Below are 17368 nucleotides of genomic sequence, written 5' to 3'. Positions count from 1 at the left end.
AACAGGAGGAGTGGGAAGAGCAAGTAGTCAGTCCCTTTGGGAGGTCAGGAGTACTAACTTCCTATGGGCGCTCCCACAATACACCATAATCCATTCCATCTCTATAACCATTCTATCCATCTCCATGGAAACCGGAGTGAGGAGGCAGGAGGAGAGGCAACGAGGGCGAGCAATGGGTGTTCAGTGTCAGTAAGTCTGAATTAGCCTGCCACCAAACTACATCACAGCAGATACCCATAGACTTCCAGCCATTGTGCTAACGCTAGTTAGCGATTGTGCTTCAACTTCCTTCAAACTGCACGCAGAGGCATTGCCAAAATCCCAAAGTGTCCCTTTAGCATGTGTCTGTCCAAACATTCCATCTTACAGTGAACAACAATGAGGCAAATGCATCATTCTCAGACCTCTCTCTCTCTCTCACACACACACACACGCACACACACACACACACAGCTGGCCAGGTCTGGGCTTTGCTTTAGAGGTTTTGAACATTTTATCGACAATCTGTTGATAATGTGAGGAGTCGCAGATCTAAAAGACGAGAAGAGAGGAAAAAGTGAGAACAAGTCTACCATCCAGATGCACACCTCTATGTACCCTGCTTAGCTTGGGGAAACAAGCAGTGTTCGATTCAGCGGAGCTGTCGCGTCAACACCTTTAGATGTTGATCAGCTTCCGTACTCCTTTTGCGTAGACTACCTGAATGACGTCGACGAGTTGAAAGCAACTCACTTCTCTTACACAGGCTGCATGTGAAAGTAACTTCAGAGTGAGGTTGGGTTTATGTTGTCCAAAGGATACCGTCATTTCAACGTGAAGCTATTGTATACCATCATTTGTCCATCGTCGATTGGATCTTTGAAAGTTTAGAAGTAGCTAGCATTAGCACTATAAATAGCATGCCAAATTCATGATATTAATAATAAACGTGTACCTTTGGAGAGAAAGAGAGAGAATGATTTGCATTTGTCACATGCTTGTTTACTGTAGGATGGAATGTTTGGACAGTTACATGCTAAAGGGATACTTCGGGATTTTGGCAATGCCTCTGCATGCAGTTTGAAGGAAGTTGAAGCGCAATTGCTAACTAGCGTTAGCACAATGGCTGGAAGTCTATGGGTATCTGCTAGCATGCGCCACTTAGCATTGGCTCGCAAAACCACCTTTAACTTCCTTCAGACTGGACACAGAGACACGACAATTATATCCAGGAGTTCATCTGACTCTGGGAAAGTGGTTAAAGGGCCTCATTGCCAAAATCCCGAAGTATCCCTTTAATGATTACAGTCTGTCTATCTCTGGAAACCAACCCTGCAAGACCAAACGGAAGTGAGCCCCCTCCTCTCTCCCTCGTTCTCTCTCTCTCCCTCTCCACTCCCCCCTCTCTCTTTCTGACTTCTATCTTATCTGTGAGTGTCTCTCTCTCTCCCTTTCTCTCTCTCTCTCCCTTTCTCTCTACATTCGATCGGAATCTGAGCTCTGATGGTAGAATAAACAGAGTGTACAGATGCCCTGTGCAGTGTAAGCAGAAACGAGTGGAGGAGTGGAGGAGAAGTAAGCAGCGCTACAGTGAACTGGTGGACTGGGGGACAGCTAAAAGATCTGCAGAGAATAACAGAGGATAGGTGCATAGAGGATAACTGCAGTCCTCAAGAGCTGCATGGCTGCTGGTTTCCTGCCTGAGAAGATCGGCCCAGAGAGATGAGTTTGGGGCCAACAGCTCAACTGTCCGGAAACTCCAGTGCTGTTCAGCACATGTAGCCCAGCCTACAGTACACCATTACACACACGGGAACATAACAGAACAGGCTTTCTCTCATTCTTCCTCTCTTTCTCTCAACCATTCGTTCATTCAATTTCTATATTTGACCAGGTGTGCCAGGTATGTTAAGTTCTCATTTACAACTATTTCAGTTGAATGCAATTCATAAGGAATATGAATCCATTTCAGACACACCCTTAGCTATAATCTGATGATGAATCACCATTGAAATGTAAATTGAATTTCTTTGGAATCCTCTCCTCTCCTCCCCTTCCCTCTGATCTCCCCCCTCCCTCTCTCCCTCCTCACCCCTTCCCCTCTCCTCCCAAGGAATTTGTAAATTGTCTCCTCCCTCCTACTCCAGGGAACTGCTGACCTCACAATGAGCTCTAATTCCATTCGATCCTAAGTAGTTTTTTCGACCCAAATGGCACCCTACTCCTTACACAGTGCACTATTTTTTTTACCAGGGTAGATAGTAGGAAATAGGGTGCCATATTTAGGATGCAGCCTTGGTTGCGTCCTGCTTCTCTTTCTGTTGTATTCTCAGACATGAATATCTTTCCATGGGAATGGGATGGGATGCACGCGCGCACGAACACGCACACCCAGCAGAGACTGGCTCTAGGGAAGCATTAGGATGACAGTCAGCAACACTTCCAACTTATTGCACAGCTGATTTTCACACAGGCTGACAAATTGCTTTCCTTCTCTCCTTTCGGCTCCTTTTCTACCTGATCTTTGTGAGTAAGATTATTGCAACAAGCAAGCTCATGTGTGTGTGTGTGTGTGTGTGTGTGTGTGTGTGTGTGTCTCACACAACAGTATCTGGTGAAAACAGAACACAGAACAGTGTACTGTAGAACAGAAACAGAGAGACACCCACGCGGGAACTCTGGCAGAAGTTTGCTCCACAGAACACTTGCTCTGGCTTTGTTTTGGCGTTGTCCACAGCTGGACTGTCGCCAGGGCAACGGGCCGAGCCACAAAGTGCAACAGAGGGGGGAAAATAACATGATTTAAAAGAAAGAGGAAAGTTGAAGTTACGTAGCTAGAGAGAAAAGGCTTGCAGCCAAGGCAGGAAGTTGTTCATAGTTTTTCTTCTGCGTTTTTCACCTGCATTTATCTCCCCCTCATGATTCCCCTCCTACACTCACTCCCGCTCTCTTTATCCTTTTCCTTTTCCCTCTCTATCCCAACACTCCCTCTCTCCATCTTTCTTCCTCTCCTTTCTCCCCTCTCTAACCTCAAACACTCAAATTCTCCCTCCCTCCCTCGCTTTCTTTCTATTCCCCATCTCACCCTGTATCCCCTATCTCACTCTTCCCCATCCCATCTCCCCATCCCATCTCCCCCTTTCTCCCTCTCCTTACCCCCGCCCCCTCTCTACTACACCCACAATCCTCCTTTCTCTCTTTAAGAATCATAAGTCCATTGAGTGCCAAATTACACTTCACAATGAGACAGCAACCCAAACAAGCTCCCAATAAATCATCAAGTGAGAAGAAAAAGAAAAACATTCCGAAGCCTCCAAAAGCAACATGGCTGTGTTTGGCCAGGTCTTCACGGTAGTTAGCGAGCTGCTGCTGCTGCTGCTGTTTCCAACACTGACTCATTGGGAACACACAGAACAGAGACACAGGTAGGTTGATCTGATCACCATTCTATCTGACCATCCAAATAATCACAGAGAGGCAGAGGATTACTCTCTGAGGTTCCAGGTCCTGCCTGGTTGGGAATTTCTGGGATTTCTGGGAAAGACAGAGGAGGAGGAGGAGAGGACAGCGGAGAGGGGGTAGAACACAAAGGTGGGTCTTCTCCCTGAAAGAAAACAGGGAGGGGAGAGGGAGAGAAGAAGAGAAGGATAGAGGATCAGGGTGGGATAGTTCTTAGCTCCACTAAAGGGTCTGTCTGGGTCTCCTGACTTAAACTCACTCTGACTTTCTGCTCTAGAGAGAGAAGATAAAGAGAGAGAGATAGGTCTGAGAATTCCACAGGAAGGACAAGCTCTTTGGTTCACACTATCACAATTGACGACTGACTGACAGCTTCCAGGGATAAAACACAGCACAAACACACTGAGGTCAAAGAGCGACAGAGCAGGGAACTACTAAGATAAGGAAAAGGAAACCGATAAAGGAAACCGCTCCTCTCCTCCTTCTCTCTCTGCTCTCTCCCTCCTTCCTCTCTCACTCTATGCTCAGTGTAAGACAGTGGACTGAGCAGTTTCTAGGCATATATGCAAAACATTGACAATAGTAGGGCTCACACGCATTTGGTAAAACATTCACTACAGAAAAAAACTAAGCCCCCCAAAAACCTGATTGAATTGTGTATAGGACTGTTTTACTGTTGTGCGCAATAACAGCATGAAGGAAGAGATACCCTAACCATAGACAGGCTATAACACATGGTTTTATCTCCATGGAGATCTAGTGACATCATGCCATGTAGCTTTAAAGGCAATTCCACCATAACGGAATTACGCGCTGACTCCGTTTTTTCACTTTACAATGTATGCCAAACAAAAACCATTGATTTCAAAGTTTAACAAACCATACAAGTATATGCACAAGGACTACTTCTAAAAATGTCCACTAAAACATTTATAAAAACTATTTTAGTGGAAAAACTGTGCAGGTGCAAACTTTGATCACGGAATTATGTTAAAATCTTCCTCCGATTTTTATGCGACCACGTTTTCCAAAAACTCTGTTAAGTATCTGCTCTGTCTTAAGATTCGAAGATATCTGCGGAAAGAATAGGGTGTCAGCTATGACATGGCACCCTTGAGTTTGAAAAAATATATTTGGGTTATTGAACTGCACCCGGTAACGTTATTACATCATTGGTCCCTGATCTGTACTCCACAGAAATGCATAATTATGGATATGAATGCACTTCTCCTCATGTTTCACAAGTTTGGACATCACAACGCAGCTCAGCACAGTACAGTGAGGTACAATAGAATACAGCACAGCAAAGCACAGCAGAGCAGAGTAGGAGAGAGTAGAGTGCAGTAGAGTACAGTAGAGTGCTGTATAGTACAGTAGAATTCAGTACAGTAAAGAAGAGTATAGTTCAGTACTGTATAGTACAATATACTGTACTCTACTGCAATATATTATTTTTTACTGTACTATCCAAACTTGTCAAACAAACGTCTATCAAAGGTTCAGAATTGGTCCAATTCGGTCCGTCTGTGGACGTTAACATTAAGTTCAGGGTGAACTGACCAAATGTCAACTACTTTTCAACGTGCGTGGACGTCCGGTGTCGGTCGGTGCTCAGTGGGTGAGGATGCTGGTTACAGTAAATGGAAAGAGAGGGGGCTCATGGGTAGGTGGCAGTAAGAGCTGGGAAAGGTGACGTTAACTAGAGAGTGAGAACCAGACAGAGAGATAGGGAATAAGAGAGGTAGGTAGTTGTTCTGACATAAGACTGTTTTAACACTTGGTTTGACCACCAGATGACAGAGAGACAACAGAAAAATGTTTGAGCTGAACATAACAGTATGCCAGCGGACGGTAACTGTGGTTTGTGACAATTATGATTTCCCATTGTAGCCAATTCAGTTGCAGTTATTCTGTTACTGATTTTTGGGTAATTCCGTTACCAATTTTGTTACAGAATTATGAGTTTTAATCACTTAATAATTCATAAACAAAATTGATATCAGTAAAATAATTATAACTAATTGATAGATCTATCATTTCCCAAATACATAGCATCTTAGCTTTCATCTGACACCCAGTTGTACATGCTCCTATGAACTTCACATGTTGGTGCTCATGGGTCCTTTTCAATGGGAATGCCCCTTAAGATTCTTCAATGTACACTACATGACCAAAAATATGTGGACACCTGCTCGTCAAACATCTCATTCCAAAATCATGGGCATTATTATGAAGTTGGTCCCCCAACCCTTTGCTGCTTTAATTAACAGCTTCCACTCTTCTGGGAAGACGTTCCACTAAACGTTGGAACATTACTACAGGGACTTGCTTCCATTCAGCCACGAGCATTAGTGAGGTCGGGAACTGATGTTGGGCGATTAGGCCTGGCTCGCAGTCTGCGTTCCAATTCATCCCAAAGGTGTTCGATGGGATTGATGTCAGGGCTCTGTGCAGGCCAGTCAAGGTCTTCCGCACAGATCTCGACAAAACATTTCTGTATGGACCTAGCTTTTTGTGCACAGGGACAGTGTCATGCTGAAACAGGAAAGGGCCTTCCCCAAACTGTTGCCACAAAGCTGGAAGCACAGAATCGTGTCATTGTATGCTGCAGCGTTAAGACTTACCTTCACTGGAACTAAGGGGCCCGAACCATGAAAAACAGCACCAGACCATTATTCCTCCTCCACCAAACTTTAAAGTTGGCACTATGTATTCGGGCAGGTAGTGTTCTCCTGGCATCCGCCAAACCCAGATTTGTCTGTCGGACTGCCAAATAGTGAAGCGTGATTCATCACTCCAGAGAACGCATTTCCACTACTCCAGAGTCTAATGGAGGGAGCTTTACACCACTGCAGCTGACGCTTCGCATTGCACATGATGTTCTTAGGCTTGTGTGCAGCTGCTCGGCCATGGAAACCCATTTCATGGAGCTGCCAACGAACGGTTATTGGGCTGACGTTGCTTCCAGAGGCAGTTTGGAACTCAGTAGTGAGTTTCGCAACCGAGGTCAGACGATTTTTGCGTGTCATGTGTTCTGTGAGCTTGTGTGGCCTACAACTTAGCGACTGAGTCGCTGTTGTTCCTAGACGTTTCCACTTCACAATAACAACACTTACAGTTGACCGGGGCAGCTCTAGTAGGGCCGAAATTTGATGAACTGACTTGTTGGAAAGGTGGACTCCTATGACAGTGCCACGTTGAAAGTCACTGAGCTCTTCATTAAGGCCATTCTACTGCCAATGTTTGTATATGGGAATTGCATGGCTGTGTGCTCGGTTTTATACACCCGTCAGCAACGGTGTGGCTGAAATAGCTGAATCCACTCATTTGAAGGGGTGCCCACATACACTACATACACAAAAGTATGTCGCAGACCCCCAGTCAATGTTGCACATTTGGGTCTTCAGCACAACGTTTGTCTGCCATAACAACTGACATAACAACTAAGTGAGTCATAAGTGTGCCGCCATTGGCTTGCCATGGTACTTCTGAACTGTGGTAGTCCTGTTATTACAACCGGAAGCATCACATGAAAACTGTAGCCTGAGTTTCTCTCAGACTCCATCATTACTGAGGGCTGCTGAACTTACAATGGCTTTCTCACAGGAAACAACGTTTTTTTCCCTTTATCGTGTCATGTTCATTGTTGTGTCATGTCATTACAACCGCATAACATTAAAACGGGTCGTTTCTGGAGAGAGCTGTTGAACTTCCAATATATTTCTCACAGGAAATATTTTGTCATGTTCTGGACAATGTGTTCTGTCTCTCTAGTCTCTAGGAGCTGCCTGTCACCTCACTTTGGTTTGGTTGTCCTCAAGCCAAGAGGGCAGAGACAAAAACATGTTTCTCAACTTCCGGGCAGAACAGCTGCAAAGCGTTACATCCCAAATGTCAACCTATTTCCCATAGTGCACTACTTTTGACCTGGGCCCATGGAGTGGCATTTGGGACGCTTTATCTCGTGTCATCTTCACCTCACCTCCAAACATACGCATACGCCTCTCTCTATTTGAATCAGCGTACCGTCTATCAGTGACTCTGTCCTTGTCACGTTTTCAAAGACATCATTATCCGGTGTGAAATCTAAATCTGTAATCATGCACTCTGTCGATGTTCGTAACTAGGCATGTAGCGTGTGTCGCGCTCCAGTGAGTTGGCGACAAAGTAGCCAGTTTTCACTGGGACATAACATTGTGGGATACTGGGATACTCTATCCACACCTTCACATTCATACCTTTTCTATCCATATCTTTACAAACAAAGTCAATGCTGTTTTGTAACATACATGGAATTGGAGTAGATGGTTAAAAATACAAGTATCGTCAAGGAAGGAGGGAACAACATTAGTGTGATCAAGAACTGTGGAATCTGCGATTCGACTTCATAATAAAAGTCCCCTATTGAAACTGATGCAAACAGATGAAAATAGTGGAATCAGGCCACAATTGGACTAGATAATGTTAAACAAGTTTGGAATGTTATATAAATTCAACAAAAGACAATAATTTGTTCATTTGATGACAAAATATGATAAGACTTCAGAATTGCATTGATGGCATACTTCTATTTCAATGTGCATCCTTACCTATGGCTCTTGGGTCCATGAAATGGAGTATTAGCCTACTCAGTGACACACACAGATTACAATTCTAAAGAGCTTACACAAACATTAGCATCGAAGCTCTTTAACTGTGGGAAATCGCCACACAATTCAGTGGGACAAGGGGGGAGGCAAGGGGGAGTACGATGACATCAGCGGGCACCATCAGACCAACTCCTTGAATGGCCTGGTCTACTCCTTGAAGTTTGCAGTTCTGTCTAAAAAAACACATATATACAAAAACATATATATATTTTTTTACCGTTTTAGTGTGTGTACTTTACTGTATTTATACTTATTATTCATCAGGCCAAGCGATTGACCTGATGCATATTTTGGCACAAGTACACGCAGGCCTTGGGATGATCGTTATGCCAGTCAATCATTGTTTACATTAGTCTTTGAAAGAGTTGACTTTTCAACTGAAGTCTAGTACGGAAAGGCATTTTATTTCATTTCATTTCAAGCAAACAGGGTAAGCAAATAAATATTTTTAAGGTGTTTTGTCTTTCACACTGATATTTAACACAACAAGCGTTATATTCATTTCAATTCCTTCAATAAGGACTATGACGCTAACACTTGTGTACACTCTACATAGCTGTGTTATGTGGTTGTCACTGAGTAGGCTGATAAATCCTTTCATGGATATTGCAATATGAATGTTCAATACACATAGGTTGACTGGTGAGCTCAATGTTGCTCATTTCACAGTGGTTTCAGAGTCCCGTAATAAGAACTATGAGGCTAATATTTGTGTAAACTCTTTAGAGTTGTAATCTGTGGATGTCACTGAGTAAGCAGATACCCTGCAACACACAGACCCCCATTGTATTTCTGAAGTCTATACAGCCACACTGCGATTTACACTGATTTTAACTTTTTGTGTAAAATGTGCTGATTGTCCTTTGTTTAATTTATATAATAACACTCCAACCTTCTCTACCTTCTCAATTGTGACATGATTCCACAATTTGTATCCGTTTCAATTGGGAACATTTATTTTAAAGGCGAACCACCAATTCCACATTGTTGCTCACGCTAATGTTGTTCACAAAACACTAGTCCTAAGGCCTACTTTGCAAACAGCCACTGAAATCTGCAGAATGGTAGGTCATAAGCAGCCATAAGGAACGCACGCATTGACGTGATCCACCTTTTCACAATAAATTGACATTCCTCTATTCTCCCACCCCAAGTTACCTCGAACTGTCGATTTTGAATACCTCTCCCACACATTCAACTTCAAGTTGACCTCAGTGAGTTGCAAGTCTCACACGGACCACACCACACAAGTGATAGAAAATTATAGTGTCCTTTTTCTTACTCTTTGGCGGTGGCTTACTGGCGAGCGCAGCGATGTGTCGCTGTAAACGGATCACTTTGCCCTCGAGCGTGCCCGACCGGTGACAGATAGACACGAGCTCGCCCTCGAGCTCTTCCAAGATGCTGACGGAGTGCCGGGATAAATCCGAGAGCTGTCGGAGCACCGAACATAGAGTGAACCCGCAAACGTCCACCAAGTCCCCGAAAATCGCAGTTTGCCTCTTCGCGTCGTTTTTACAGACATCCTTGGGAACTATTGTGCGCTTGCAGAAGGGCATTTTCACTCCAAACGCGCAAACCCAACCGAAAAAAAATCCTCCTTTAGCAGTAAGGAAGCGTGCTATCCGTGCGGAAAACTATGTTGTTGTTGTTGAAGAAGAACCGTAGAAGCCTACAGTGCGTTCATATTTTGCATTGCGATTGACTGTCCACCGCGCGGTGCTCTCCGCATCGGCGCAACAGTAGGCTGGCTGGCAATAGGCTTGTCTCTGGTCTTCCCAAAGCGAAACCTGCTGCGGGGAGGAGGAGGAATCAAACCTCAACCCCTCTGTTTTGTTCTGTTCTGAAGACATCGGTCAAGACTTTACCCCAACTTGCACTTTGCACAGATACTCTGGAACTTGTAGGTTAGCCTATTTGACTGGCACAGGTGGCTGGTGGCACCTTAATTTGGGAGGATGGGCTCATAGTAATGGCTGGAACAAAGTGCATGGAATAGTATCAAACACATCATGGTTACCATGTGTTTGATACCATTCCATTCACTATTATGAGCCATCCTCCCCTCACCAGTCTCCTGTGATTCTAGAAACATGTTTTATTCCATTTTAACTTGGGCCAATTATAAAGAGAGGCATCCTATCTATCTATCTTGCAGCATGTGAACCACGTGACCTGCATTGGACCACTTTTTTGTTGTTCTGAGGATGCCGTTTCACCATCTTGGGAACATTTAGCCTAGTGGGTAGCCTAGTGGTTAGAGCGTTGGACTAGTAACCGGAAGGTTTCAAGTTCAAACCCCCGAGCTGACAAGGTACAAATCTGTCGTTCTGCCCCTGAACAGGCAGTTAACCCACTGTTCCTAGGCCGTCATTGAAAATAAGAATTTGTTCTTAACTGACTTGCCTAGTTAAATAAAGGTCAAATAAATAAATAAAAAATCTTGTCATTCTTATCACATTTCTGTCCACACACTTGTCACTATTCAGGGAAAATACTGACCCAATGACCCTTGTAAATGAGCCCAAAGACCAATATAACCCCAGTCTCTCTCAATCTGACTCTCTCTCCAACTCTCTCCTTTTCACTCCCCCTCTCTGTGACTCTCTCTCCTTTTCGTTCCCCCTCTCTCTGACTCTCTGACTCTCTCTCCCCAACTCTCCTTTTCGCTCCCCCTCTCTCCCTCTGACTATTTCTCTCTCTGACTCTCTGACTGTCTCTCTCTTTGACTCTCTGAGTCTCTGACTCTCTCGCTCTCTCGGACTCTCTCTCTCTCTGTGTGTGACAGAATAATAAGCAGGATGGGGCAGAGGGGAGTTTTCACAACTGTAGTTGGACAAGCACAGAGAGAAGTTGGAAATAATACACCCATGTTTAGGGCACACACTGCAGCAACTGTCCACGGAGAGAACCTTTCTCTCTATGTCACCCCCCTCCTCCCCTTTCTTTCTCTCCCCTCTCTCGCTCTGACCCACACGCTTTCTCTCAACGCCAACTCTCAATTCTCTACTCCCTTTTCCTCTCCATGTCAACTGTGAACACACCCCTCCTATACTAAAGGAGCACATCTGGTCCCCCTCAACACCCCCCCAGTCCCAGCCTCCCACAGCCATAGCCACCCCACCCAACCATGGACTTGGCCCACGAGTGCAGTCTGTCTGTGTCTTGGTTAGAAGGGATTGAGGGAGAGAGGGAGAGAGAGAGAGAGCGAGGAAAGGGGGTGGGGAGAGAGAGAGAGACAGAGAGGAAAGGGGGGAGAGAGAGAGAGAGGGGAGGAACGGGGTTGGGGAGGGAGATAGAGATGACTCAGAAAAAAGGAGGGAGAAAGAGGAAGAGAGAGAGGTAAAGAGGTGGAGAGAGAGGTAGGTAGAGAGTGAGAGAGGTCGATAGAGGTGGAGAGGGAAAGATATAGTTCTTGGAAAGAGAAGGTAGGCTAACTCATACAGCACCATGTCATGTAAACTAATCTTATCGGGGGGATGTTTTTCGTGGCTGCTGATTTGAGTTACACACACAGTCCGTTTGTCCGTCCATCACATGATGGAAGCAATTGATTGGAAACATCTGTTGCCAACTCCTCCCCTCCTTTCTTTCCTCCACTCCCTCTCTCTCTCTCTCCCTCCTTCCATGATTGTGTCCGTTGGCAGCATTCTATTAAGATGGCCCGGGTTGAACCAGCCTGTGGCCAAACACGTGACCAGGTGAAGCCAGTGAGGGAGGAGCGCTCTGCCGAAATCTAACAACAATCTGCGCCTCTCCGGTTATGTTGTCAACAAGGCAGCATGATCCATCGTTCAGAAATATAAAATAGATGTTTGAATTTCCAAACTGGTTTTCATTCGGTAGGCAGATAAAGCGTTTTCCCCCTCAAAGCAATCACTTTTGCACACAGAATCCTACTTATTACTCCACACGCTAACCTGCGTCACTTTGGTTTTGAGCAGACTTCACTGCCGGACAGATTGGGGTTGCTGGCTCATGCACGGGAGGCAGCACGCTTCCAAAACGAATGCAATCACTTTTCACCCTTTGCAAACTACGCCTACCCGGGACAGCTTAATAGAATCCCCTCATTGTTTCACGGCCCGCCCAACCCACTTCACTGATTGAACGGAAACGGCACTGTACTGAACGACCAGTTGAAAAACGGGGAGGGGTTGAGTTGTGGGTTGGGGAATGCTTTCAGCATGGCCACTGCCCTTTAAATACACCACTCATTGCTTCAAGCCACACCTCGCCAAACCCACCAAACAGGAGCAAACGTACCTCAAAGTCTGTTCAAGAAAGTACAAGACTGTTTTGAAAAAATGTGTCGTTCGAGCGAACTGAATGCACGTCAGGGCTTGATGATTAGTTGACAGGTAGAATCAGGTGTGCTTGTCCGAGGCCACATCAAAAATATGTACTGTTGGGAGTACTGAAGGACCAGAGATAGGAAACACTGATCAAACAGGAATTCAAACACTCTTCCAGAATCCCTCCGTCCCCTCCTCCTTTTCTTCCCCTTCCTCTCTCTCATTCGAAGTATAATTTTGCTTTTAGTGCAAGTTATTTCCTTGTTTTTTTCATGGCCCATTATTCCTAGCATTACGTTCTGCCAAATATACCGCTCTTAAGTAGACCTGGGTTCAAATACTATTTGAAATTATTTCAAATACTTTATCTGTGCTCGATTGAGCTTGCCTGGCTTAACGGACCGATAGAATAGTATCAAGCCTGTGAACCCCACCCACCTGGCATTCCAGGCAAGCAAGAGGAAAAATGCTCAAAAGTATCTGATAGATTTCAAATGGCATTTAAACGCAGGTCTGGTCTAAAGCCAACTGGGTCTCTGGTGTAGCCTAGTTCTGTTCTGTTCACGTCAAAGTGATTGTTTTCTTTCTGCTCAAAAGGGGGATGCAGCCAGGACCAGAACCACGCAGGAGCCTGGCCAAGCTCACATTACACAGTTCAACAGTGTGTGTGTGTGTGTGTGTGTGTGTATGACTGTGTACAGGTCTGCATCTCAAAAGAGAGAAGGAGATTTCCGTGTATCACTTATCCTTCATGAAACATGCTCGTCCCAGGAAAACAAATGTCAATATAGTTTGGAATGACTGAAAGCAGATCCGAACTTGTGATAAGAACATTCAAATGGTTCAACTGTCAGGTAAAAGAATGCTGGAGTTGAATGATAAGTCACTCACAGGAATACAGTTATGACTAGACAAAGTTAAGAAAAATAGATTTTATTCAAACAAATGCACACACATATTCCTCCAAACAACCTCATAAACATCCATCTACAAGCCTGAAGATATTCATTCCCTCTCAAATCTAGCCACACACACATACAATTCTTGTCCCTAACATAAATCAGCCAAGGACATTGCTGTAGCGGTGTCTCAGAGAGCATACAGTCACAGTCATGTTGTGTCCTGTCCTCCCATCCATGTCCCCCTCCCCATCACCACCACACACCACACAAACATACACACTCTCTCACACACCACACAAACATACACACTCTTTTTCTCCTGCAGGGTGTGTTGCTGTGGTGCGCGGTGGCGAGGTGAGTCTACAGGCTAAGTACTGTGGGAGAAACATGGCGCCACACTCTCTCTCACACACACACACACACACAGTGACACACACACACACTTGCCTCTCTAGGTGAGTGTACAGGGCAGGCCAAGTACAGTGGGAGGAACAGGCCGTATCTCAGCAGTGCCCATATGGTCTTCTGGAGGTGTCAGGAACAGGGGAGGGAGGGAGGGAGCGGTGGAGGGATGAAGAGAGGGAGGGATGAGGTGACCAGCCACCTGAACAGGAGATGGAGGGAGAGATAGAGGGAAGGAAAGAGAGCGAGAGAGGGAGGGAGGGAGGAATGAGGTGACCAAACAACCTGAACAGGTAAAGGAGGGGGAGGATGGGCTCATGCAGTCACACGCTTACACAGGGTGTATATTAATAGTGTCTCCCTCTTCATCTCCTTGCATTTATGCACTGATGTGTAAAAAGCTGGATGGGTGCAAGCAAATTCACAAGCTCTATCCACGGTCATGCTTTAACCCACTCAAATCACATTTTATTCGTCACATGCTTTGTAAACAACAGGTGTAGACTAACAGTGAAATGCTTACAAAAGGGCCTTTAGCAACAATGCAGAGAGAAAGAAAATAGAGAAATAATAGAAAAGTATTCAAAGTAATAATAAATAAAGAAGGAGTAACGAATAACATGGCTATATACATGGGGTACCAGTACCGAGTCGATGTGCAGGGGTATGAGGTAATTGAGGTACATATGCACATGTAACTAAGAATAAAGTGACTAGGCAACAGGATAGATAATGAACAGTATGTGATGAGTCAAAAAAAGTTTGTGCAAAAAGGGTAGCTATTGGGTTAACTATTTAACTAACTATTTAGCAGTCTTACGGTTTTGGGGGTACAAACTGTTCAGGGTCCTGTTGGTTCCAGACTTGGTGCATCGGTACAGCTTGCCGTGTGGTAGCAGAGAGAACAGTCTATGACTTGGGTGGCTAGCGTCTTAGAATTATTTGGGGCCCTTCCTCTGAAACCGCTTGGTATAGAGGTCCTGGATGGCAGGGAGCTAGGCCCAAGTGATGTACTGGGCTGTACGCTCTCTACCCTCTGTAGCGCTTTGCGTCAGATGCCAAGCAGTTGCCATACCAAGCGGTGATGCTGTCACGCCTTGGTCATAGTATTTTGTGTTTTCGTTATAATATTTGGTCAGGCCAGGGTGTGACATGGGTTTATTTGTTGTGTTTCGTATTGGGGTTTTATAGGAATTGGGATTGCGGCTGAGTAGGTGTGTAGCTTAGGTTTGGCTGCCTGAGGCGGTTCTCAATCAGAGTCAGGTGATTCTCGTTGTCTCTGATTGGGAACCATATTTAGGTAGCCGGGGTTTCACTGTGTATTTTGTGGGTGATTGTTCCTGTCCTTAGTGTCTTTGTTCCTGTCTTAATGTTTGCACCAGATAGGGCTGTTTCGGTTTTCGTTACGTTTGTTGTTTTGTAGTGTATTGTATTGATTCGTGTTACATTTGTTTGATTAAACATGGATCGCAATCTACACGCTGCGTTTTGGTCCGACTCTCCTTCACCACACCTAGAAATCCGTTACAGAATCACCCACCCTAAACGGACCAAGCAGCGTGTCAACAGGCAGGAGCAGCCCAAAGAGGAGATGCGCAATAAGGATTTCTGGACATGGGAGGAAATCCTCGACGGGAGAGGACCCTGGGCTAAACCAGGGGAGTGTAGCCGCCCAAAGGTGCAGCAGGAGAAGAGGCGACGGTATGAGGAGGCAGCACGGCGACTCGGAAGGAAGCCTGAGAATCAGCCCCAAAAATGTATTGGGGGGGTGGCTCAGGGAGAGTGTGGCAGAGTCAGGAGTCAGACCTGAGCCAACTCTCCCTGTTTATCGTGAGGAGCCAAGGAGGAGACCAGAACCAGAGCCGGTGTTGGAGGTGAGCGAAACAGAGACTGTGAAGGAGTTAATGGGGAAATTGGAGGAGAGAGAAATGAGGGAGTTGCTGTGTTGGTGCTTTTTGCATGGAATTCGCCCGACGGAACGTGTCGGGGATTTGATGGCACCTGGGTTAGCGCTCCATACTCGTCCTGAGGTGCGTGTTAGTCGGCTGGTGAAGTTGGTGCCAGCCTCACGCACCAGGCCTCCTGTGCACATCCCTAGCCTTGCACGTCCTGTGCCAACACTGCTCTCAAGATCTCCAGTATGCCTTCACGGTCTAGCCCATCCTGTGCCACCTCCACACTCCAGTCCTCCGGTAGCAACTCCCCGCACCAGGCTTCCTGTGCGTGTCCTCGATCCAGTACCACCAGTTCCAGCACCACGCACCAGGCCTTCAGTGCGCCTCGCCTGTTTAGCGCAGCCAGAGCCTTCCTCCAACTTATTGTGGGAAGCTGAGTTTAAACGGTAAACTTTGATTTCCCCCCATCTATCTTCAGAGCTCGTGCTGTTAGGTGACCTAAACTGGGACATGCTTAACACCCCGGCCATCCTACAATCTAAGCTAGATGCCCTCAATCGCACACAAATGATCAATGAACCTACCAGGTACCACCCAAAATACGTAAACACGGGCACCCGCATAGATATCATCCGAACCAACCTGCCCTCCAAATACACCTCTACTGTCTTCAACCAGGATCTCAGCGATCACTGCTTCATTGCCTGCATCCGTAATGGGTCTGCGGTCAAACGCCACCCCTCATCACTGTCACAGGGCTGTGACGGAGAAGTCCATCACTGGCCACGACACACAAGTTAACTTCTCTATCTTAATACATACATTTCACACTTTATTCTTACCTCCAGTCTGTAACAGTTTATGGTATAAAGAATTTACAGACAAGCGTTCATGTTTAATTTAAGCAACGTTTATTGTACCTATCAATGTTATGGATGAGCGCGTTGTTTGGTTCTGTTCCTCTCTCTTCATCTCTGTTGCTTCCGGGTATGCTGGGATAAGGACCAAGCTACGGTAATTGGGCTGACTTTGTAGTGCCTGTCCCGAATGGCTCGTTCATGTAAATGTGCATATTGAAAGACACCATGTCAGTAGTGATGTGATTTTGTAAATGTTATATTGGTATATTGTATCATGAGAAACGTGATGCAATGTATATAATTCATTATGTTTCCCTGAGTGGAAAATTAAGGAAATTAATTAATTAATTAGTGCTGGGTATGTTCTAATGGGAGGGGCTTACCCTACAAAAGGAGCCTCTCTTAGAGTTCAAGGGGGGGAACCATTTTGGATTGAGCTGTTGATGCGGCAGCATTGTTTTGAGCTGTCCCATAATGGATACTTTGGATGGCAGTACTGTTGTTTTTCTTCTGGATTCACTATGTAAATAAACACCTTGTCTCAGCGCACACCAGCGACTCCTGTGGCGTGCCGGGCGCAGTGCATGCTAACCAAGGCTGCCAGGTGCACGGTGTTTCCTCGGACACATTGGACACATTGGTGCGGCTGGCTTCCGGGTTGGATGCGCGCTGTGTTAAGAAGCTTGGTTGGGTTGTGTATCGGAGGACGCATGACTTTCAACCTTCGTCTCTCCCGAGCCCGTACGGGAGTTGTAGCGATGAGACAAGATAGTAGCTACTAACAATTGGATACCACGAAATTGGGGAGAAAAAAAGGGGTAAAATTCAACAACAAAAACAGTTAAAAAATAATAATTGGTTCTGCAATGTTGAAATTTTTTGTGAGCTAATGAAAAAAACCTTTTTATTTTACCATTCATTTCTCTG

At 45.5% G+C, this 17368-nt stretch overlaps 1 protein-coding gene across 1 annotated transcript in view; it reads right to left on the bottom strand.

The window, feature by feature from the left end:
* The window catches only part of nhsl2 (NHS-like 2), a 150213-nt gene extending 140395 nt beyond the window's left edge, over nucleotides 1–9818 (bottom strand). The window contains 1 exon segment of the mRNA XM_065021801.1: nucleotides 9370–9818. Within this exon segment, the coding sequence (XP_064877873.1) occupies nucleotides 9370–9646 (277 nt within the window). The 5' untranslated portion in view covers nucleotides 9647–9818.
* Between the last annotated feature and the right edge of the window lie 7550 nt (nucleotides 9819–17368).

This window comes from Oncorhynchus nerka, linkage group LG8 (assembly GCF_034236695.1).
Source record: "Oncorhynchus nerka isolate Pitt River linkage group LG8, Oner_Uvic_2.0, whole genome shotgun sequence".
NCBI classification, from domain to species: domain Eukaryota; kingdom Metazoa; phylum Chordata; class Actinopteri; order Salmoniformes; family Salmonidae; genus Oncorhynchus; species Oncorhynchus nerka.
This window is presented reverse-complemented; position numbering and strand designations above follow the sequence as displayed.